This window comes from Corvus moneduloides, chromosome 2 (assembly GCF_009650955.1).
Source record: "Corvus moneduloides isolate bCorMon1 chromosome 2, bCorMon1.pri, whole genome shotgun sequence".
NCBI classification, from domain to species: Eukaryota; Metazoa; Chordata; class Aves; order Passeriformes; family Corvidae; genus Corvus; species Corvus moneduloides.
Genome location: NC_045477.1, coordinates 38,051,077 through 38,076,774, shown reverse-complemented (window position 1 = coordinate 38,076,774; position 25,698 = coordinate 38,051,077). Strand labels below are relative to the sequence as shown.

General features: G+C 42.7%; 1 protein-coding gene across 11 annotated transcripts in view; it reads right to left on the bottom strand.

Moving 5' to 3' along the window:
* Window positions 1–25,698, bottom strand: part of FAT3 (FAT atypical cadherin 3) — a 408,107-nt gene that overhangs the window by 91,618 nt on the left and 290,791 nt on the right. For 9 of the 11 annotated variants that reach the window (XM_032099136.1, XM_032099146.1, XM_032099135.1 and 6 more), the window contains exons 6-8: window positions 24,134–24,344; window positions 23,624–23,692; window positions 14,801–14,940 (exon numbers count right to left, since the gene is read on the bottom strand). In XM_032099136.1, the coding sequence (XP_031955027.1) occupies window positions 14,801–14,940; window positions 23,624–23,692; window positions 24,134–24,344 (420 nt within the window). The remainder of the gene's footprint in view (window positions 1–14,800; window positions 14,941–23,623; window positions 23,693–24,133; window positions 24,345–25,698) is intronic. The other 2 variants (XM_032099142.1, XM_032099145.1) reach the window with 1 other exon arrangement.

The window sequence follows — 25,698 nt, the reverse complement described above, 5'->3', positions numbered from 1 at the left end:
CCGGGAGCCGCCAGCGCCCCTGCCGGCTGCGAGCGGAACTGCACCCGAGGGGAAATAGCCTGACAGCCGAGAAGGCTGGCACTGGGTTTGTGATTGCTGTTACTGCCATAGTTGTTGTTGTTTTGTTTGACTGGTTATATACATATATATATATATATAGTAAAGAACTGTTATTCCTATTTCCCACATCTTCGCCTAAAGGCTCTTGATTTCAAAATATAATAACTTGGAGGGAAAAGGGGTTATATCTGCCACTTCAAGGGGGGCCTCTGCCTTCCTTAGCAGACACCTGTCTTTCAAAACCGAGACAGATCTTGGCGCCCAACGTGGGGCCTAAGGGCATTAAGAGATAGAGGTGAAAAAGGAATAACAGTTCCTCGATAACTTTATTTTGTGTGCTGGATATTGGAACCTTGTTAGGCAGCACTATGTGGTCTAGTTTACCCTGGTTCGGGTGGCATGTAGCCGTGGCTATATTCTTCCCCTTTGCAGCTCCTTACTTGAATATGGGTCCTCTGACTAAGGCTACCATTGCTGTTATCCAGCTTGCGTTATGGGTCGAGAAGGTGAGGAATTCATGGGTTTTTAACTTCCTCCGGAATGTGGGCACATGGATAAACAGCTATCACACACTGAGCACATGTTTTTGGGGTTATGTTAACAATGGTACCTTCTGTGAGGAAATGACACCAGGGGAAGTTTTCTCCCAACCCCTCAACCAGTTCTTTGGGCCCACCCCATCAATTTTCGAAGGGTTTAAATTCCCTCTGAATACTAACCATCTGCTGCTGATAGGCCTACTCTATTTAGCATTCAAGGATAAGTTGAGATTGGCTTGGATATCTACCCGGACACCAGCCCCAGAGACTAGAGATCCTACCCCAGAGCCTGATCCTGCCCCAGAACCTGACATGGCCCCTGAGAGTAGAGTTCCTACCCCAGAGCCTGATCCTGCCCCAGAGCCTGACACGGCCCCAGACACTAGAGATCCTACCCCAGAGCCAGAGCCTGCCACAGCCCCAGACACTAGAGATCCCGCCCCACAGACTGATACTGCCCAACAGTCCACCTCAGAAATGGATTACCCAAACTGGGTGGGGGTACTGGCAAAAGGGATGCAGGAGATGTGCCAAGAGATGGGTCAGGTGCGCCAGGGGATATGCCAGGAGATGGGTCAGGTGCGCCAGGAGATGTGCCAGGAGATGGGCCAGGTGCGCAAGGAGATGTGCCAGGAGATGGGCCAGGTGCGCAAGGAGATGTGCCAGGAGATGGGCCAGGTGCGCCAGGAGATATGCCAATTGCTAAGGGAATACACCTCCTCAGCTAGTGAAAAACCCTCTCCCTGCCCCAAAGAGGGTGAGTCCGATGGGGCAGCAGTGGAACCCACGGATGTTACAACCATCCAGGCTTCAGCTGAACCACAAGGACAACCACAGCCAGCAGCAGTCGCCCCTGTGCAAAGGAGGAAGTATAAGACCAAATCAGTACGACCAGTTAATGATGATGGGCAACCAGGGCCCTCACAACCAGCAGGAGAGCCAGAGCCAGAAGTCATCACTGAGTCCCTGTCGCACGACAGTCTCCGTGCTATGCGAAACGACATTGTGCGAAGGGGGCGTGAGCCTTATACCACCTGGCTGCTTCGGGTTTGGGACCTTATGGGCACAAGTGTGCAACTGGATAGTGGTGAGGCAAGGTATCTGGGATCGTTGACCCAGGACCCAGGTGTGGACCAGATATTTGTGAGGGAGCCAGGGCCTCTCTCTCTTTGGGAGCGGCTCTTAATGAGTGTGAGAGAAAGGTTCATTCACAAAGAAAGAATGCAGGAGTATCATCATAGAATGCAGTGGAAGACACTCGAGCAAGGGATCCAACAGCTAAGAGAGGTGGCAATATTAGAGGTACTCTTTGGGAAGGATGGACAGCATGATAATGACCCCGATAAGGTCAGGTGCACAGGACAGATGATGTGGAACCTGGCAAGGCTAGGGCCATCACAATACACCACCTTCATTGCAACGATTGATGCTGACAATACCCGAGAAACAGTGGGCTCTGTTGCCAACAGGCTCAGGCATTATGACAGCATGATCAATGGCCCGCTAAAAGCTCATGTCTCTGCTGTGGTCCAGGACCTCAAAGAGGAGATGAAGGAGATGAGGGAGGAGATGAGGGAGGAGATGAGGGAGGAGATGAGGAGGGTCAGCGTGGCACCAGTGCGAGTCACAGGCCCCCAAGTCAGAGCCCGTCGTCCCCCTGCGAGAGAGAGAGGGTACACCCCACGAGCTGAGCTGTGGTTTTTCCTGTGTGAGCATGGGGAAGACATGAGAAGGTGGGATGGGAAACCCACCTCTGCCCTGGCAGCGCGGGTGCGTGAACTCAAGGAGGGAGGCACTAACCGAGGGGGTTCCGCTAAGGTGAAGGTAGCCTCAGCCTCCCGTGACCGAGCTGCCAGGCATTACAGAAGGGAGGATGATATGTCGGATCCCCTTGAAGGTACCTCGAGCATGTACGCCCAGGGAAAGAATGATAACCAGGGCTAGAGGGGCCCTGCCTCTAGCCAGGAAGAGGCACGGGAGAACCGAGTTTTCTGGACGGTGTGGATCCGATGGCCTGGCACATCAGAGCCACAAAAATACGATGCATTGGTTGATACTGGAGCACAGTGTACTTTAATGCCATCGGGACATGTGGGGGCAGAACCTGTATCCATCGCTGGGGTGACTGGGGGATCACAGCAGTTGACCCTTTTGGAAGCTGAGGTGAGCCTGACTGGGAAGGAGTGGCAAAAGCATCCGATTGTGACCGGCCCAGAGGCCCCGTGTATTCTGGGCATAGACTTCCTCCGGAATGGCTACTACAAAGATCCAAAAGGACTCAGATGGGCATTTGGGATTGCTGCTGTGGAGGCAGAGGGCATTAGGCAATTGAACACCTTGCCTGGACTATCTGAGAATCCTTCTGCAGTTGGGCTCCTGAAAGTGGAAGAGCAACGAGTGCCAATTGCCACCTCGACAGTGCACCGCCGGCAGTATCGGACAAATCGAGATGCTGTGATCCCCATCCACAAGATGATCCGCGAGCTGGAGAGTCAAGGGGTGGTCAGCAAGACCCACTCACCCTTCAACAGCCCCATCTGGCCTGTGCGCAAGTCTGACGGGGAATGGAGATTGACTGTGGACTATCGTGCCCTGAATGAAGTGACTCCACCGTTGAGCGCTGCCGTGCCAGACATGTTGGAGCTCCAGTACGAGCTGGAGTCCAAAGCAGCAAAGTGGTACGCCACTATTGACATTGCCAATGCATTTTTCTCCATTCCTCTGGCAGCAGAGTGCAGGCCCCAGTTTGCTTTTACCTGGAGGGGTGTGCAGTACACCTGGAACCGACTGCCCCAGGGGTGGAAGCACAGTCCCACCATCTGTCATGGACTGATCCAGACTGCACTAGAAAAGGGTGAGGCTCCAGAACATCTGCAGTACATTGATGACATCATTGTGTGGGGGAACACCGCAACCGAAGTGTTTGAGAAAGGAGAGAGAATAATTCAAATTCTCCTGCAAGCTGGTTTTGCCATCAAGAAGAGCAAGGTCAAGGGACCTGCCCGAGAGATCCAGTTCCTGGGAGTAAAGTGGCAAGATGGACGACGTCAGATTCCCATTGAGGTCATCAATAAGATCACAGCAATGTCTCCGCCGACCAACAAGAAGGAAACACAAGCTTTCCTAGGTGCTATAGGTTTCTGGAGGATGCACATTCCCGAGTACAGCCAGATCGTGAGTCCTCTCTACCTGGTTACCCGCAAGAAGAATGATTTCCACTGGGGCCCTGAACAGCAGCAGGCCTTCGCCCAGATCAAACAGGAAATTGCTCACGCCGTAGCCCTTGGCCCAGTCAGGACAGGACCAGAGGTGAAGAACGTGCTCTACTCTGCAGCCGGGAACAAGGGTCTGTCCTGGAGCCTCTGGCAGAAGGTGCCTGGTGAGACTCGGGGCCGACCACTGGGATTCTGGAGCCGAAGCTACAGAGGATCTGAAGCCAACTACACTCCCACAGAGAAGGAAATCCTGGCAGCTTATGAAGGAGTCCAGGCTGCCTCAGAAGTAATCGGCACAGAGGCACAACTCCTCCTGGCACCCCGACTACCGGTGCTGGGGTGGATGTTCAAAGGAAAGATTCCCTCCACGCATCACGCCACCGACGCTACTTGGAGCAAATGGATTGCCCTCATCACGCAGCGCGCCCGAATTGGAAACCCAAGTCGCCCTGGGATCTTGGAAATAATTACGAACTGGCCGGAAGGTGAGACTTTTGGGTTATCTTCTGAAGAAGAAGAGGAGCAGGTGACACGTGCCGAAGAAGCCCCACCATATAACGAGCTACCAGAGAGTGAAAGACAATACGCCCTCTTCACTGATGGTTCCTGCCGAATTGTAGGCGCTAGCCGGAAATGGAAAGCCGCTGTATGGAGCCCCACACGACAAGTTGCACAGGCTACTGAAGGAGAAGGTGGATCGAGCCAATTTGCTGAGCTCAAAGCTGTCCAATTAGCTCTGGACATAGCTGAAAGAGAGAAGTGGCCAAAGCTCTACCTCTACACTGATTCATGGATGGTAGCCAATGCTCTGTGGGGTTGGCTGGAAAGGTGGAATAAGGCAAACTGGCAGCGCAGAGGAAAACCAATCTGGGCTGCTGAAGAGTGGAAAGACATTGCCACTCGGGTAGAGAAGCTATCCGTGAAGGTCCGTCATGTAGATGCTCACATCCCCAAGAGCCGGGCTAATGAAGAACATCGTAACAACAAACAGGTAGATCAGGCTGCGAAAATAGAGGTGTCCCAGATAGACTTGGATTGGCAACATAAAGGAGAACTGTTCCTAGCTCGATGGGCCCATGATGCCTCAGGTCATCAGGGCAGAGATGCCACCTATAAGTGGGCACGAGACCGAGGGGTGGATCTAACCATGGACAGTATCTCCCAGGTTATCCATGATTGTGAGACATGCGCTGCGATCAAGCAGGCCAAGCGGGTGAAGCCTCTGTGGTATGGCGGGCGATGGTCCAAATACAAGTATGGGGAGGCCTGGCAGATTGATTACATCACACTGCCTCAAACCCGCCAAGGCAAGCGCTATGTGCTCACAATGGTAGAAGCCACCACTGGGTGGCTGGAGACCTACCCTGTGCCTCACGCTACTGCCCGGAACACCATCCTGGGCCTGGAAAAGCAAGTCCTTTGGAGGCATGGCACCCCTGAGAGAATCGAGTCTGACAATGGGACTCATTTCAAGAACAGCCTTATAAACACCTGGGCTAGAGAACATGGCATAGAGTGGGTGTACCACATCCCTTACCATGCACCAGCAGCTGGGAAGGTTGAGCGGTGTAATGGACTGCTTAAAACCACCTTGAAGGCACTGGGTGGGGGGACTTTCAAAAACTGGGAGATGCATTTAGCAAGAGCCACCTGGTTAGTTAACACTCGAGGTTCCACCAGCCGAGCAGGCCCTGCCCAATCTGAACCCCTACAAACAACAGACGGGGATAAGGTTCCAGTGGTGCACATGAGAGGTATGCTTGGAAAAACTGTTTGGGTAAAGTCTGCCTTGAGCAAAGACAAACCCATCCGTGGGGTTGTTTTTGCTCAGGGACCAGGTTGCACCTGGTGGGTGATGCAAAAGGATGGAGAGACCCGATGCTTACCTCAAGGGGACCTTGTTTTAGGGTGAACTACCCATGGCTCTGTACTTGTATCAGTATCAGCATGTATATTTGTATATAATTTGGGTAATGCATAGATTTATGTGGTTAAAAAAGTTAAGTTTCATGTAACATGTTAGTATGGGAAAAAATTCGGGGTGGATAATGTTGGGGTTTTAGTTTAGTCTGTTTTTTCTCTGTTAAAGGAATTTTCTCCCATATGCATGTTGCTAGGGGACAAATAGCTGTACTTAAGAAAGACAAAAGGGGAGTGGGGCGGACCTGGCTACTCCTTTGTCTACACCTGGGTGTGGGGTCAGTTCGCTCTGAGCGTCCGGGGAGAGAAGCTGCAGAGAAAGGAGCTGCTGCTTCTTTCTTTTTGGCCGTTCTTTCTTCCTGCTGGAAACAACGCCGGGACCCCAAAAGCCGTTTTCCCTGCCCTGCTGGAGACCGAGCTGTGGCTGCCCTGCTCCGCTGCTGCTTCGAGCTTTCGCTACGCTGTAGCCCTGCTCGCCCTGCCTGCCTGGGCCTCCGTGGGTTTTTCCCATCTGGATACATCTCGTCTGCCACCCGGGATTTGCGTTCGTCCCTGCCGTTCCAGCCTGCTGTCCCTGAGAGCCCGGGATCAACTGCCCAGCGGTTTGTGAAGCCTTTGTTCCATCCCTTCCCGGGATCCCAGGGCACCAGAGCCGCGGGTTTCCCGAGCTCGCTCCGGAGCGCCCCCTGCAGCCGCGGGGGAACCATCGCACCTGCCCTGCTCACCGGGAGCCGCCAGCGCCCCTGCCGGCTGCGAGCGGAACTGCACCCGAGGGGAAATAGCCTGACAGCCGAGAAGGCTGGCACTGGGTTTGTGATTGCTGTTACTGCCATAGTTGTTGTTGTTTTGTTTGACTGGTTATATACATATATATATATATATAGTAAAGAACTGTTATTCCTATTTCCCACATCTTCGCCTAAAGGCTCTTGATTTCAAAATATAATAACTTGGAGGGAAAAGGGGTTATATCTGCCACTTCAAGGGGGGCCTCTGCCTTCCTTAGCAGACACCTGTCTTTCAAAACCGAGACACAGAAGAAAAATACAGCTATACTTTTACTGCAATATTGCACAAACAGATGTTGGCCTCAGAGAGAAATGAAACTTTAGATTTCCATGATATGCGGAAGGGTTTGCAGAATACATTACCAGGAGGAACATGAGCAGTTGTAAGAAGCAGTTGTAATGAACTAGCCTGGGAACTGTTTAAAAGACAGCTGAAATAAAATGCTCTGTAAGTTAAATGGCATAAGACTTGCATTCCATACAATTTCATTTTCACCAGATTACGGCACGCCAGAGCGAAGCAGGGCGAAGCCTATATTAAGTTATGCTTCAGTCTTGGACAGATAGCAATAAAACTGGGGGAAATACACATTGCTGGGCCTATAATAATGATGAAGAGTTACTTAGCTTTTTATACTTTTATTGTTGCTATAATATATCAAGGCATGTTTCTGATCTGACTGAGGACAAAAAGAAACCCAAACCTACATCTTAAAAATATCTGAAGAAACTAGTTGTAACATATGAAAGAAAGCCTGAGGAGAAGATTAAAGACTGGACCTCTAATCTAATGGGATACACAGCCAGTGCTGAACCACATTTTTTAGTGTAAGGAAGAGACAAAGAAGCAATAGTAGTTGGGGATAATCAGTGTTTAATACTTATAGATATCTTTCTTGAGCAGTTTTGATACTCGGTCCTTGACAGGTACCACTGTAACATGACTGGATTATTTTACTGCTGCACTGTTAACACATATAATTTATTTTTCTTTTACTTCATGGCCAAAAACTTTCTCATGTATCATTTTAGACATCCCAACAGAGAAGTAAAAACTTTTCAAATGGATTGAAAACACCAAGAGGGTTTTACTCTGCTGATGCTAGTAGAGCACAGCCTACCTTGAACAAGTATGCTTCCATGTGAGGGACAGGCCTGTATCTGTGAATTTATTTTTAAAATTGGGGTGTGGAAGCTGAAACTGTTCTGGAAGGCAAAAAAATAAATTCACAGAAGCACACTAATGTTTCTTAAAAGTACTGTTACAGAAGTGACATGCTATGTTGTCTGCATGGTATATAATCACCCCAGAGCAGGGATTCACTTCCTATAACATCTAATGCATTTTGGGATCACTGGCAAACTGAGAAAGCAGAGGAGGGCATAAAGGTTTATCCATCCCAAAGCTTGCACTATGACTGTCCAAACCATGGCTTCATGATTTTTGCCTTCACTAGACTGCACAAACTACACAGGGTGGCACTGGATCAGCATCAGAGACCAAGGGTAACCCATGAGACTGTGGAAATTACAGCACAGATTCACAGAGCAGAGTTTCTTCCCACTGAAAAAGGTGTAAGGTATTGCCATGACACACTTACGGACATGATCGTGCTTGGGGAGTGCAAGGCATGGAGAGGGGAAAAGATAAAAAAATTGAGGACCTCATTCACTGCGATCATCAAACTTACAGGGAGCTATGCACTTAAAATTGCTTTGATCATTGCCAGAAAAAAACTTATTTTTCCTTTTTTTTCGTTTTCTCTCTTTCACTTTACATCTACTGTAAAACTGATTAAGTGCCTATTTAAGTGGCAGGCATCTTCCTCCCTAGAGATGACAGTATTTTAATGATTTGTCAAGTGATCCACATTGAAATACACATTATTTATTACATACTTTGCACTTCAACAGCCACTTCCATCTGGAGATGGAAGACGGTGGGTTAGAGATGCTAATGAATAAAGAAGTCATTATTAATTCACAATTTCTTCTATTTAAGCAGTTAAGAGCATTTCTAATTTTTGTCAGCTGTCCCTCAAAATTCCCGAGAGTCAAATGTAATTTTAACATTTCTCTCCTTTAATAGAGGGGAGTGTATTTTCCTTGCAACAAAAGAAAGTTAGGTTATATATGGGAATACTGATTATACAGAGCTCTGTTAAACCTATCCACGGAACTCTTTAATCTTCTTAAAAATTGAACTATCTTGGGAGGTACTTGAAACAAAACCAGGTAAAAGAAAATAGAGTTTAAGTCCCATTTTAAATAGGTACTAGTCCCTGAGTTCTTACATTTTTATAGAGCAAGTGACTGTTGTCCCCATATTTTGCCCAAGAAAACAATGCCTTGCAGCAAGGTTACCAAAACCGTGGGTGAAGGGCAGTGGTAAAGCTGGGGAAGGTGTTTTATTTGAGCCACATCCCTTTTATTAGGTCACTTTAAAACGCCATCCTTCTTATGCAGATTTCCTGCTCAAGCAGGATAACTTCTCGTAAGATGTTACTTGAAAAGAGGGACCCTTTTCTTCAATAAAGGAAAATGTGACACTGACATGAACACCAGGTTCATAGAAAACCTGATCCTACAAACATACGTGAAGTTGAGTAAACTGAGTGCTGCCAGATTGTTAATATGAGGAAAGTTTCTCAAATTCATGTAATGGCTGCCAACTTTAGGCATAAAGTATTGGTTCTACTGGCAAATTTCCTATTGACTTCAAAAGGGTCAGCAGAAGAGTCCCTGAAGTATTATGCTTTATCCAGCTGGTAGCACATCTTTCACCTCAAATCAAGTGTTATACTACTGAAGTGACTCAAAGACTCCCAGTGTCTGTGTAATTTAATATTTTCTCCATATTTATTTCCAAATGGAAGGTATGGCAAGAATGAGCTGTGTGGCATAAATATCCTTTATTACTGCATAGATGCCTGGGGTGTTAAGCTGTGACAATACCCATTGTGTGGAATCAAAGCCAGGCTTTAAAAGTTTCCCAACACATCTCCAAAAGGTGACGAATGGAAATGTTTACTATTTGTTGGCTGCTAAGCAGGGATTCCTCTTCGCTGAGGACTGTTCAAGATTACTGACCGAACTACTCTTCATTGACAAACATTAGTTGCAAGTCTTTTTTCCACGCTCATAAAGCAAACATGCAGCAAACCAGCCTCTGCCTGGTTCTTCTTGAAAGCCCGTATCTTTTCCAGAGCATTGTGGGCTTCAGAAAGGCAGGCTTGCCTCCTTCTGCGTCCATTGTGTGGAGTCTAATTTATAGTCTGAACAAGCGCTTCGCTATAAAAGACTTGCTTTTCCCTGCTCACTTCCTATTTCCCACAGTTAAAGCAAGTTTCAAATAAAGGAATCATGGGCCTCCAAGATTACAAATTAGGCAAAGTAACACTCAGAGCATTAGCAAAGACTTTGTACTCAAAATGGTAAGTGAAAGGCCTAGAGAAATACAATCAAACCAAAGCAGGACAAAACCTAATGCAGGAAGTCTCTCCAAAGCTGTTTTTAATGTTGCCCATAACAAATACCTTTGGTTTAGGCACAGACGTATTTGAGTGAAAACTGGGTAAATGCCAGCAGCTGCTTTACAGACATTTGAAGCTGGAAGAATCTGCTTGGCTAATTGCTTGGTCTGGGCACAGTGTTGTAGTACAACCTATTAAGTGCCTGAATTATTTAAACTCAGGTTACAATTCTGTACAGGTTTTGAAACCTATTTTGATTTAATACTGCTTTCAATAGTGTTACCACATAGCTTTATTTTCTACTCCCTGACAAGTTTTTCTTTCCTCCAAATCCCAACCTTAACACAAAAATTAAGTTTCCCTACCAGCCTCAGTGGCCAGTTATTTATACTTTACTGCGTTCTTTGTGTTATGTTAAAATTGAAGGAAAAAATCTTTGCTTCAATGCAGTGCTGAGATTGCTGGATGTGATAGAAAAAAAAAAATTAAGGATTGGACACATTATAGTTTGGAGGAAATGTTCAACAGAGCAAAAGTGAAAAACTGAATTGAATCCCCATGTCTCTTTTTCTGCCCTAGAAGAATCCACAGCCCAGAACTACTTCTGGCAGGCTCTAATGTCTGCTCTACATTTTGGCCATGGTCCTCTAAGAAGAGCTTTTCACCATTCATTTAAAGAGAACCACCTGCACTCAGGGTGGCTGATCAGCTCCTCTTAAGAAAATGTTGTAAATAAAAGGTGATCTCTGAAAGGTGAGACAGAAACTCAGAGTTTAAAGTCAATCCTCAGCACAAGAACAAATGCAAGTCCAAAACCTTCTGCAGGGAGAGACAGAAAGGGTCATGGAGCAGTAACTTCTTCTGTCTGCTCTTCCAGTCTGGTTGGCTCCAGCAGAAGGTATTGTAAGCGAACATGTATTGATCTGCAAAAGCTTTTCAGAGGGAATTGCATGTTACCCTCTGAGTGCCCACTCTGCAGGGAAATAGGTGGTTTTGCAACAAGTGAAACAGAGGCTCTTTTTGTCTCCTAGATTGGAAGCAACAGCCTTCGTGCTCTAGCACATCTTTTCTACAGAAGTTAGGATGATGAGAAAGAAGGAGAAGGTAGGAAAATAAGCAAGGAGTAAAACCATATTTTTCACATAGTAACATCACTCCAGAGGTTGTTAGAAAAACGTAATTATCTGCTAGGACAACATTCTCAATAACAGTGAAATGTTATAATAACTTACATGATAGTTCAATGATTACCCCTGTACTCTGCTCCTGTGGGTATTTTAGCAAAACTCGCGAGTATGCACTACAAATAAATAAATAAATGCTATTCTATTCCTCTGCTGTGCTTGTATGTAAAAGATCTGAGTTGTTCAGTAAAAAAAAGGGGTTTGGGATAAACCTGACTCCTGACCAGGAGAATTCCTAATGTTGCACACTCAGTTAGTCAAAATTGTGGCAGAAGTAGGCATTTAGATGCCATTATAATGATTCCTTGTTGGGAGAGACCTCTCTGTGCTCAAGCAAGGGCACAAGACCCCTTTGCAGCCCAAAGGGAGGTGATGGCTGTGGCAAGGAGCAGAGTCACTGCACAGAGCTGCTGTCCTGGCTCTCTCCCCAGCACACAGGATACAGAAGCCCTGATCCCTCTGCAAGGCAAACAGCTCGCCTGGCAGCTGCAGGAATTGTGTTTCGTGGGAATTTAGAGCAAACGTATGCCTTCAGCCTTTAATAAATGATTGTGTGGCCTCAAGCAATGATGGATAAAAGAAAGGGAAAAAGCAAAAGCTCTCCCTGGCTAAGTCAGGAGACTTAGCCATCCTAGAAGTTAATTACTGTGACTGAAGTTTTATACCCACACTTCAAATATATAAATCAAACAAGTCAACATTTCTTCGTATTTTGCCTTCTCCATCCCTTCTCATCCCAACTGCTGCCTGGATGGTTCAGGCTCAGGTGGATGGGCAGCATGGTGAGTGGCAGTGGCTCAACAAGTCCTGGCACTTTGGTGTTCACTTTGGAGACTGTATTTCTTTTGGAAACCTTGATCATGCCCAAAACATGGCTTTTGGTTACACAGAAAGTTTGTAACTTTTTTTTTGTTAATACTCCGTATGTTCTTTTTGCCTCTTTTCATAACAGTGAAACCATTATTACAACAGATGCAACTTTTAAATCAAAATGCTTTCCTTCCTCTCATAGTACAGTAATGAACCATGTGCACAGGAAGGCATGAAGGAAGTGAACAGTTCATGGGAGTTTAAGGCATGCAGGAACATTGCTGAAGAAACTTCACCAAGTCCATGCCAGGGATCATGTTACCCAAACAAAAATCTTTGGCATTTTTATGCTGTATTTTACCACCTTCAACTGTGTAACAGACAAAAGGCCAGGAAGAGATAAAGGAAAACAGCTGGGGTGGAATAAAAAGCAAGAGTGTTCCATTGCACATGGTGATCATCAGCTGCTTCATAATAAACCATCATTCAAAAGGATGTATTTACAAAATTGCTTTCTATTTGCTTCATCTTCGACCGTATCTTCCTGCAGCTACAGTTAAAAATGTAAGTGGTACTGTGTACACGGAACAAAATTCTTAAAATGTTGCTTTACCAAAACTCAGAATAAGGCCACTGAGAGCCATCAGTAGATGACCTATTCCATGACATTTTTTAATTAAAGCTATCAGTTTTACTTTTTATTTATTTATTATTTTTCTAAAAGGCAATTAAGATGAAGAAGGCAACCAAATGCTCCAAAGTACACCCAAAAATACAGTAGGAAAGCTTTGCAAAATGGAGCAATAAATAGGCAGGCCATAATTCTGGCAGTTTTGAGATAACAATCGCTTTTGAAATCTCTATTGTGAAGACCAAAAGAAACACATGCTCAGATACCCTGGCCACAATTAAATAATTAAACAGTATTCACACAGAGAGAAGAAGGTGGGGGAAGGAAGGGTCTGAACCCACCAGTGATCATTCCTGCTGTACTATTGCAACCTGAAACTATCTTACATTCCCAAATCGGTCACATCACTGTTAAAAAGAATGCTCAGGCCTCTTTTAGAATGCAACAGCTTTACTGAAATATGTTTTTACCATATGTTTTAATTAAAAATGTAGGCGTTTCATCCAAATAGGTTTTGAGGACTGTTACGTGGGTCAATTTATTAAATCAAAAGCAGCAGAAACAATGAACGCAACATCCATAAGAAGAGAAATTACTTTTATCCAGCATGGTTGAAATTCCCTAAGCTTTTTAATATTTTTTTGGCTGAAATGTTTGCAAGAAACAAAAAATAAATAAACATTAGGCATTCAACACCATCTGAAATGTGGACTAAGAATGTAGTCAAGATTTAAAAACACAGCATAACAAAAAGACTACTCAAGAGTTGAAGAAAATGCCTTATGGAAAGGGAACATAAAGAGGTCAGTCATTCTCCTTTGCTTGTCTACCGGAAGACTGGGAGGTGATTTGAGTATTGTGAGTGCCTTCCTGGGGAGAAAACAGTGGTTTTTAAAGAGTTCCTAAACTGAGCAGAGAAAGGCGTAAAAGGGAACATGGGCCAGATATAATCAAGCTTAAAGTCAGGGATGTTTTTAGCAGAGATGCAATTAATTCTGAAACTAACAGAGAAAAACAGTGCATTTCCTATCACCTGACTTGGTAAGAAAACTGATGTTTTCTTACCAAGGTGGATTATGGGCAGAAATTATCAGATATTTTAGGGCTGGTTGTAAACAGAAATTCAGACTGAGAAAGCACTCAATGATTTAACAATTTCTTAGGAAAGCTGGTGTTGTGGCTCAGTGAATACAGATTTACATCCAAAGCATTTGAGCAAAAAGACAAGGTACAACAGAAGCATCTGTGTGTGCAGGCATATATGTAAACATAAAAAATGTTCAGGTCTTCCTTCTGCATTATAAAGAAGCAAGTAACACCACAATCCTATGACTTTTTCATTTCCCCTTGGGAGTAACTCAGATGTAGAATTTCAGGCCCTGAGTAATCCATAGCCCACAACTCCACCTCATATCGAAGCATTTCGCTGTTTGAAGTCTTCCTGGTGCCACCTGGACCTCAGAGTGCCCGTCCCTGTGCCATGACCCAGTTCCAGACTGGTTCCCACTGAACAGATACCCAGGCTCTGCGTCAGGGTCTCTCCTGCAAGGATGTGTCAGAGCCAGCTTTACCCCAGCCCTTCACGTTTGTCTGACCCAACTTTTAATAGATGAAAGGCACCGAGCCTGATAAGCAAGCCTGGTTTTAAAAGGTTCAGTGGGGCTGTTTCACAGAAGACAATGTACTCGTAGGCAGTGACACTAAAGGAGGGATTCTTTGAATTTTAAGTTTTGCCTCTGAACAATTTCTGTTCTGAACAATTGATCCTGTGTCCCACATTTGGGTCTTTGGAGGATGAGAGGTATAAACTCCATTTAACACAATCAATAGCAATATTCCCCAACACCATGGAAGCACTATTGTATTTTGGACCATTATGGGGCGACACAATTGTCAAAATCTAGGCTTTGCTGCCTGTGATAGGGACTCCCTCAGCTGGAGGAAGGCAAATTACTTTCATGTGAGCAGGAAGAGAACAAAAGGAGAAATCACGCTTTGAAACATTCAACAGCCGATTCTTTACAGCCAGATGGAAAGGCTCTGAAAAATATCCCCTCCATTAGTTATTGGTGGTCTCAAAGGATGAGGTTTCACTTGAATGGAAAAATTATTAATTTTTATAGCATATACATTCCAGTAACAAATGGATAACTTGCCAAGAAAGGAATGTGGTATTCTACCTGAGTTGAGGCAATGTTTGTTCCATCGGTGACCTCCACAGTCATATTATACATTGACCTCTGCTCTGCATCCAGGGGCTTTGCAATGACAATAGTGCCCGCTCCCTTGTCCGCGTCGAAAGAACTATCGTAATTCCCTCCTAATTATTGCACAAAAACACAATCAAATTAGCCATCTCTGGAGAACTTCCATTGCAAATATTCCTAAAAGTGGGCATATCTGTTTCGTGTCATCCATCTTAACGGCCTGCCTTAGCATACACAGTACGTCTAGTGAGACTTCTTTGTTCATAACTCATTTATATTTCAAAGCACAGTTTGTATATTGAAAAGCAGATATCATTAAAATGCATTTCCAAAAAAAAAGAATAAAAATCTAGCAGTAGATTTAAGTAAAACATAGCTGAATCTATAAAAAGAATCAAATGGCTATAAGCCCCTAAGATGTGTGCCCTTGTGGTTTGAATAATGAACAAGAATAATTATCTTTTTGCATAAAAGTAATTTCAAGAAGGTTTTATTCTATAAATTTTATTTTCAGGAAATTCTCACTGATGCTTCTGGGTGCAAATACCATCATCTGCGTTTTTAAAAATTACAATTATAATAAATTTTAAAAATGCAAATAGAGATTTGTTATGTTAATACCAAGGACAATGATAATTACTGGCAGCAAAGGTCAAATCCTGCTAGTCTTTTAGGAATTATTCAAATAGATCTGACAGGATACACATCCTAAATTCCCTTCAATAAAAAAACCCCCTCACAAAGCACTGTTCTAACATTAACATACCCTTTCCCTGTCACTCACTGAATGATGCAGCAGTGGGAAAACCCTGCTGAGTATTGAGTGAAAGAAAGAAAAGAAAAAGAAAAAATCTATTAAAAAGTAAAAGAAAGCTATAAATAATATAATCTCAAATATAATTTGAGATTGAAGGGTTATAAGATTTGTCAGCCACAGCTACAGTTTATAAACTTGAACCACTCATTATTTTCAAAAGCAAAGCACACACTCCCTGCTGATAAGCTGTTTTCTTACTCACTCATTTATAAAGTGTAATTTAGTATTAGCTGAGTCCAAAATTTTTGGAGGCTAGGGACAGGGAGAGGTGGGGCACAACACTGCTGACAAACAAACTCTTAAGGTATATTCATCACACAGCAACTCAGTGCCACTAGCTACATTCTCTGACAACCCGGTTCTACAGAGAGGAAAAGCCCTTCAAACCCCACCGGTTATGAGACTCGTGTAACAGCTGCTCAAAGCTCTTGAGATAAGGTCCACAGGTAGAAAAATATCCATCCCACTGACTTAGCTCAGGTGCAATATATATAAAGAGAGATAGATGTGAATGGCTGCTAGTGTCACAAAATGGCTCTCAAAATTTTAGGGCTGGGGACTGAGTAGAGAAGGGGAGAGTCCTCCGTGCTTTCCCATCTGCATGGTTTGCTGACCATGAACTGACATTATTCTCAGAAGCAGTCATGCATTTAGTGAGAGAAGAAGGTTTTGGCATTTGAAGAAGTTGAAGATTAGGGGGAAACAGCAAAATCGCAGCCCCTGAATTCCTTAATGTGAAGGAACCCTCACTTCTACCTCTTGCACAGGCTATTGCAAAGAAAGGGTAAGCTGGAAGAAGCACTGCTCTGTCCATTTTTGCCTTGAAAGGCATTCAGGGATGAGTAGAAGAAAATGGGAAGAAGAATAAGAATGCAGTTGACTGCTGCAGAGGAAAGACAGAATTGGTGAACTTCTGCCCACTGAAATGATCCAAATCCAGTAATTTCAGATGTGCCATCAGACTTCCACAAGTTGAATAGATGTATGTACATATATATAGGTCTAAGCCTAATAGATGAAGTTGTGGTTTTCCAGGAAAGCACTGCCACTGGATCTGTTGTCATTTATGGTGAATAGAAACATTGCTTATTCCTTACCCTCATTCTGCAAGCTGTCCTTGATATTTAAGCAACAGCAAGGTATTTGAACATGGATTATATCTTCGATGCTCTTTTTTTTCTTTAAAAAAAAAGTTAGTATGGAAGAAAAATTAATGTTTTAAATTGAATTACTTGAGAAAAATTGCACCATGAAAACCTTCTTTGAAGAAAAGAGCTTGAGATTCATGCAAGGAAATCTCAGCTGAAATGAAACTAGCCTTGGGACAGTAGGCACTTTACAAAGAGAATGTTTCATACTGATAACCATGAAAACAAAGTGAAAGTCTATACTTTGAGATGCTTAATAACCATCTTAATGAACAATCAAAAATTATATGCTATCAACTGGCACACACTTCCAAAAAAACCTGCCTTTAAAACTTCCAAGAAGTAACATGGAAGGATCGGCAACAAATGTTTTAAATGACCTTCTGCTGGCTCAGAGCCGGGTTTTCAGGGCACCACATAGTCTATTGCAAATAGACCAACTTCTTCAAGACATTTCCATTAAGTGAAGTATATACTCTTCCCCTAAAATAAGAACTGAATCCATCATGTGAATTTTTTACACATTATTCACATCTTCCAAGTTGGTCTAGTGACAAACAAATTAATCTTGGTGCCAGCTACCCCAGCCTTCACCTGTAAGTAACCAGGCAATGCAGTTCCTTCTACATTGAATCGTTTTCTATTAAACAAGGGAGAAATTGCATCAAACACTGAGGCAGAAATGGATCAGAGAACATCCTGCTGTGAGATTTGTTATTATCATCTATTTTGGAGTGAAGCCCTGAATTATTCATGATTCAGTCTTCTACATTTTAACAGACCATGGTCAGAAGAACCACCATGCAGATGGATGAACTTCTGGGAATACTGCCTGAGATATTGGATCCTGCCTCTCATCTGCAGTACTAGAGGCAGTCTGCAAATGGCTCATGTTGCTCCTCAGCCTTCATATAGACTCAAAACAGGTCGTCGTATGATAAATGCTTCTGAAGCTGCACTAAACACTGAAGAATTAATGAATTACATATAAATGCTACAAAAGTTAAACATTAAGAGTCTTACAGATGTGTTAAGTCTATGCAAGGTCTACTATGAAGCACCCAGAGAAGCATCCACCACAATCATCTCTGAAAGATGGGTGCTGGAGTTGCACAAAGAGAGAGGTATCATTCTTGCGCAAAAACAAATGAATCTTTTCATTACTTTTGCAGCTAGGAACTCCACATGAAACCATTTCCTTCCTAAGGTGCCCCTGTAGAGGTTGGAGGGCTGAGGGCCTAGGAGGTAACAGCTGAGAAAGTGTCGGCTTCTGGGATACTGGAGGCTGTTTTTGAAAGCCTGATGCTGTGTCTGTACCAACCCTTTTGAAGTGAGCTTGTCTGCAGTGCCGCAAGATCCCACAGAGTCAGTTTTAACAATTTTACTATTGTCCATTTAACAGTTTCTTTGATCACAATCTTCGGCTAAGAATGATGGCATTTTGTTCAGCTGCTCAGTTTTATTAATGTGCATTTTCATTACTTATTCCACTTTCCATCATTTGGCACATGCTTTCCTTTTCATTGTCTACTAAACCCTGCTTTTTCAGATATGTAGAAGCTGTCTTTGCTAATGTGCTTGCAATTGCATTAGGAAAGAAATATTCCAAATTAAGATAATACATTGTGAGTTCCTCAGGCACTTTGGGAAAATCAGTGACAAAGAAAGCAAGATGATTGAACTGACAATTTGGCTAGACAGGTTGTCCTGAGAAAGCATTTTAATACTGAATAACCCCAGAGAGACGTGGATTGGCTGTTGTCTACGGTATCATTTCAGGCTAAAATGTAAAGCTGATACGTCTTCAATACAGATGAAAGACTTCCTTAAATAATCTGATTAGACTGAAGCACTCTGAGTAGGATTTCATTAAAAGTCCACATCTACTTTAAATGCCATCTTTGGATGAGAAGACTTACCAGGCTGGAATGATAAAAACTCATCCAGAAAGTACTTTTTCTCTCTAATTTATTGTTAAGATTCCCAAAGTGACCTAGCAAAGATACTTGTATCTACACTTTGGACACCTGAAGTTAAGTGAGATGATTTCCACCCTTACTTTCTTGAGGTTGATCTTAATGCTTTTGCATAAGCCCTGGAAGCATTAAATTTTTAGAACTAGTAATTTTTTATGTCATCTAAAAGCATGTTTTTAGTTTATATAGGATTTTCCAATTCCAGCTGTTATCAGGACAGCTCTAGAAACAGCTCCTGGTACAAAAGATCTTATTAGTTGGCTCTCACTACAACTTTCTAGAACAGCCCTGATTTTCAGTTTAACAGATGGTATAGCACAGTTAAGAAGGAGATCTCAGGAAACTGAACTGAGACACACCTGGGCCAAAGGACTCTAAATTGTGTTCTTGGCAGAGAGTTGGTTACATTCATTCTCTGGCTGAATCCAGAGCGTTACCTTCGTTCTTAGCTTATTTCTTGGCTTCATAGTCACCATGAACCATTTTCCTTCTGACAAAAGTCCCATATGCTTTCGAAAGAATTAATTTTCCTTCTTACAAAAAAGATACCTAAAAAACCCCAAACCACTGAACCTTGCAAGGCTAACAAGAGAGGTGCAATGGACAGGGCAAGGACAACTTGAACTATCAAGAAGGATTTCTGGGGGTCAGCAGAAGAATTTGCCTAAGGCAAGGCACAATCCAGATCTTGCACTCCCACAGGATGTGGGCTCTGCATCTCTGTCCCCTTCTAATTTCAGTGTTGGGGTTTTTAATTTTCAAGCATATTCTTCTTATATTGCAATTTGATGCAAGCAGTTAATTTTTTTGGTAGAGCTTTTCCTAGATGTGGTTCCTTTTTGGTAAGATGCTGAGCCTCCCTATGTTCCTATCAGTTGCTGATACACAGTTTAAGATGGGATCATGCTGCTGGGAAAAAGCATTTTTTCCTCTGAGAAGAAAACATGTCAGCAAATCTGGAGGTTTTGTAGGCAAATGAGTCCCAGATGAAAATCTTTTCCCACATTTTCCAGTGGGATGATCAAAAAGGCTGGGACTGAATCCCATCTCAGAAGTATCTGATGACTGTAGAGAACCAGACTTGTTCAGTCTTAGACGGAAAGATGGATGACACAATTCTGGAGGACACATCCCCAGTTCAAACACTGGCAGGAGTCTTCCTCACTGGTAGATCGCAAACAGCACACAGTGTTCCATGCTCAAACTTAACAGAGCCAGCATATATGGACATCCTCACACAGAGTCTCATTTGTCCATGCCATGACGGACAAATGGAAGAAAGAAAAACAGGAGATTATCTGAGTTAGAGAACAGTCCTCTAAACCACATTTTCTCAATGCAGAGAAGATTCTTAGTTGTCTTGTCCCAAAGAAAGCTGACAACAATGAACAATGATGATAAATTGGGCCAATTGCTACAATTCTCACATTGCTCAGAGAAGAAAATCAGAGCAAAATGCAGGAAACTAATTCACCCTGAAACTCAGAGGGGAGGCTAAAGTACCTCTAGGATTTTCAGAAAAAAGAAGCAAAGCCAAAATTTTCATTTATTTTGTTTTCAAAGAAGATTAAATAACTTAATGACTGTCTCAAGAAATAAAAATTCAATTACAGATTTTGTTAATCATAATAAATATTAGTAAAATAACATGCAAATATGAAAATATGTATTCTTTTATGTACTATATCATGCTAAGAAGAAAGTAATTCAGACTCCGAATTTTAGATAAAACTATTGTAAAGACAGTCAAAGCCTTGAGTTTGCTGCTAAGAAGCTGAAAGCAAGGGCATAAGAAGCAAAAAAGAAATCAGGAAGGTATTTTAGATAGTTCTCAGAGAAGATTATTCAAAGAAGGCTAGGGAGCTACATGTTTTTGACATTAATGAAAACTTGCAGCACTATGAATTAAATGTATAATTAACTAAAATTGATAGATAATAAAAAAGCCATTTAAGCGCTCTTGGTAAAAAGTTCTGATATGCTTTCAAAGCTTGGCTGCTCTTATAAAGGCACAGGCTGGGGGAGGAAGGAAAGATAGAGGGAGGACTGTTTGGAAAACCAGAGAGATGTTGTGCAACATGCTACTTAAGCAGAAACTAGCACCATGCAGCTTAGCTCCAGTGTTAAAGTAGTCATCCCACCATTCCCACCAGTTACAAAGGAACAAACAGAAAGGACTCAATTTACCTGGTACAAATAAAGGTCTCTGACTTATCTTGGAGTTCCCATTGAAAATTAGTTTCTCATTAATGACTGAATAAATTTAATATCACTGATACAACTTACGTTTATGTGTTTCACATTGTGGGATCTGCATGAATTGGGAATGGCATTGAATGCAGTCTGAAAACAGAAACCAGGTATGACATCTCAACTGTTTCAAATTAAAGAAACAAACAATCATCCGAGGATCCTGTTCCTCCCTAGTCCATCAGTGGAAGATCACCTTCCTGCCTGTGAGGCATCTTCCTCTCTTGGAGCTGATCAACTCAAGAACTTAAACAGCTACTTGAAGTATGTATAATTTAGGTGCAAAGTTAGGCAGACAGAATACTTTATAGCCAAACTTTATCTGCTCTCCCTCTCTTTTTTTTTAGCTGGGAGAAAGTGCATGTTATGCATTGAAAAAGAGATCCTCCGGAATTCCAGTGCCCATTTAGTTTGAAAAGGTCATAAAGATAAAGGTCAAGCTGCAAACTCTATATTAAACCATGCCTCTACATAAGCCTTCAGGGGTTTTGTTGACATTACTGTGAACTATGCACAGAGGTACAGAATCACAAAATACCAGATGGAACAGGATCAGGTCTGGTTTTACGGCAGCACAGAAACCATCCCTTGCATCAGCAGTCCCATACAGCTTTCTCTATATGACAGTTAACTTCTACAAATACCCCCTGTGTCTTTCATTGGGCTTTTCCACACCAGATCTCAGTGTTGATGATATTTAGGAACCGTGAGAAGAAGTGGGGTTTGACACTGTCTAAAGGCAGCAACAGTGATCTAAATACACAGTGTTCTGTCTGTAAAACTCTCAGGATGGGTTTTGCTTTGCTCCTTGCATGCCAAGTGTCTGGAACAACAGGCTCTTCTGCATGCCCAGAATTGCTGGCTATTCCTGTTGCAGAAATGGGTGCTGTTGGGAGTGCTATTATTTGTAACAGCAGCAATATTTAATGAAAACATTCATATGGTAACAGAACCAAACTGGACGGTCAGGGTCCCTGATTTCTTATTAAATCTAGGAAAGCTCTGTCTCAGTGACCCTCTGCAGTGATGCAGTATCTTGCAACATCAGAAGCTACAGCCGAGAGGGAAACCATTAGAATTGTTTAAATCTTCTAAACCATTTGAACTAGTTTAGTCATAAAGGCCACATTAAATGACAAAGGCTAAAACTTCCTAATGTTCTCCCTATCATCTCTGTCTGGTGGGCAAAAATCAAATATCATTATAAGGTGTTGATTGATTGAAAGTGACTCTAATAAGGAAAAAGAACGTAGCAGAAGAGCAGGGGCTTCTCTGAGGGCAGAATTTTAATGAGAGTTGGTCAAGTTGCCATGGAAAGGACCAAAAGAAGTCCAGCAAAAGGTTCAAATAGGAAAAAAAACCTGTCAATAACATCAAAAAAGATGGATTTGTCCTGGGAGGAAAGGGTCAGTGAGAACGGGAATGAAAATGTAAACATTAGCTAATAAACTGCACGTAGCATACTGAAGCAACTCAGGAAATGGCAGGAAAACTGTAGGAAACATATGCTGTCCTCCCCCAGGGACTAGCAGGAACCCTAGAACATGATAGTAGCTTTGGGTTTAATTTTAATATGATTGGCACATCAGAAACCGTGCCACAAAGACGAAATGTTGCTGCTTCTGTCTTTTATCTGCACAAATTGGCAATAAAAGGTGGATGAAAACAACTCTGACAGACCCTTTCTCCTGTGGTCCCTGTCCTTCCTGTCGGCTAAACCCATTTGCAAATAACTAGGCTGAAATGAGAGCCAGGCTCAATCCCTGTAAATAAAGACTGCTGATGAACACTTTTTGCTAAGTCCATGGCAAAGGCTTTTTGTTTCTCTAATCTTTCATATAGCATTTGCTTTAGAACCCTTCATTTAAAAATACTCCACTTTGTCCAGATGCACTGTTTTACATCCAAAGGTATGCAAACATTATGTACAAGCATCTGCAAATATTAAGAAGCACAATAATTTTGCAGGGGAAATTCTCACTTTCGAGATGTTAAATGAGTTATTTTAAATGACATTAACTGAATCAGCAGCAGAAGTGGGAAAGAAATGCTTAGGAACATTGACTCCCATTTCTTTACTGCAACCAAGCAAGACCCTTTGCTCCCTGTTGTTTTGGCAGATAAAGGCATTTCCCTGTGATTTCAAGACTTCTACGGCTTCTCCTCCTTTTTACTAAGGATACTTTTCCCTCCCTATTTTTATAAGAAATTTTATGTAAGGCAATTTTGTGGTTGAAATCTCACATCAAAACACATTTCTCTGTTTCAGCTTGCATTCAAGACAAACTTTTGGTGGCTCCATTTGTAACCCATATGTTGAGGCATCCCATTCTGTTTCACAGTTAAATGGATGGCACTGGACTGTGAAAAGTTTGAATTAATTATTTGTGATAAACTGTGGAAAATCCGTGAATAAAATGATAATAATTGGACACAAATACGGTAAAAGCTGTCATAGAAAGAAATGCAGCACATCCATGTGTCGCATCGCATCCTGTCACAGGCACTTATGAAAGATGTAATATAAATTGTCTCAAAAAACTTGCAAAAATAAAAGGCAGCCTGGATAGTTGTATTTTAGCAAATGTGTTTGCACTAAGGGTACCTTCTGTTGAACAGTTCTGCCCACAAGCTGTCTGTAGAATATAGAACATCTCTCGAGCATGCTTGCCACCTTGAAGCAGGGCAGTCGGAAGCAGAAAAAAAAGAACAGAATGCAGAAAAAAAGGTGAAGAAAGAGAGAAATGAGGGACAGCAAGTCTAAGTACCATAAATACATTTAGAAATGAGATTAGCAAAGTATGACAATAGAATTTAAATGACAGACAACATTAAGATTGCAGTAAATAACATAGTATGAAAAAAAACCAATTCAGCCATACAGCGCTCTTTTTTAAGCTTAGCTAAGGAGTCATAACAAAAGCAGGAGTATTATTACTACTATTATTGTTATCACTATATTAAAATAGCATTTTCATTTCATCATTAGGAAAGTGGCTTTAATTGGGGGGGAGGTAGGGAGACAGTTCACGGTTAGTCTTCTTGCTGTCAAAACCACACGTCCATATGCTTTGCTTCTGAGGCATCCTCCTTGCACCACTGGCTCCCAACTTACCCACGATATCGAACCAGAGAGGGATGTTCGAGGGCTGCACAGAGACCACCCCGACCATCTCGGTCACTTTGTCGCTCTCCATGACGGTGAAGTTGTAAAAGGGTTCATCGAACGTCAGGGGCACGGGTGAGGGTGCAGGCTTTTTTATCCACTCAATGTGGAGACGTGCAGTTGAAGATTTTTGGGGCCGGCCGTTGTCCACTGCTTTTATCTGGCAGGCACAAAGGAAAGAGGGCTCAGGCTGAGCATCCCAGCTTGGCAGTTCAGACCTAATTCTATCGCAGTGTGATGACTGCTTGGAAAATGTCCTTTGGAATAGTGTATGTAAAATCCCATGAAAAAAGAGGAAGATAAGCACTTATTTCTCAGTTCTCACTTTTTTTTTTTTTTTTTTTTTTTTTTTTTTTGCACAGTGCTTTGACTTTTCCCTGAAAAAGCTGATTTTAAACTGAAATGTTTTGTTTAAGAAATACTGGTGGGAGGCCTCCTGCAGACGCAATTCAAACACTCCCCACACAGATCCTCCTCTCCAGAACCAGCTTCCCTCTCTGATTTCATCTTGCACCCAGCTCCCTCTTGCAGCAAAGCTGGAAGTTTTGTAAGGGCCCTGTGTGAGACCATGTATTTGCAAAACATGCTCACCCAGGGCATGTTTGACTGCTTTCAGGTGGCATGTGTGTTGCAGATAAGTATTCCTTATACTGCCTTCCTCTGGATCTTTAATTGAATTAAATAAGTTTCAGGTAATTTCCCTCATTCTCCATAATAAATCAAATTTAAAATTTTGCCATATTTTCTTTTTTTTTTCCTGTCATGTTCATTAAGAGTTGCTTTGCTTGGTGCTAATTCTTTTTATTATAAAGTCTTCCAGAAAGATGGATAGACTTGATATTTGTGTGGCAAGCTTTATGGATTTAACATAGCAAAGACAAGATGAGCAGCAACAAACAGTGGGCTTAAGAAAAGGCTGAATGCAGGTTACAAAATGGGCGCTTTGGTGGATAACATCAATGTTAACCGAAGAGCTTTTCTTTTTTTTAAAAAAGGTAAAGTTTCTGGCTATATAGGACCACTGGTGTAAATATGCCGTTATATTACCTTTTAAAAACGGGAAATAATTTTTTTTTCTGAAATATCATGCCCTATTTCTTCCTCTGGAAATGTGTTAAGTGGGTTTGATGCTAACACTCATCACCCTGCTCCATTCCAGGCAGGCAGGCCCTTTGTGAAAAGATGCTGAGGGTGTGATGAGCAGTTTCTAGGTAGAAAATCTTCAGTTGGTGCATTGTAAGAAGGCTCAGATCTCAGACATGACTTTGAGGTCTCTGGAGGGAAAAGTACTCACTCACTAGAAGGCTGCTCTACTCTGATTCCTAGGTATTTCTCAACATTTTGTTATTTATTAGTTTTCCAGCATTATGAAGGTAACCCGCTTCTGTAAGAGATATCACTTCCAGATGTCAGACCATGGACCTCTGTCATTTTTATTTCAAACTCCTTAACTACAACTTGGCTTATTTCTGTAGATGAAGAGAACACATTCCAGTCTTATACGGCTTTATATC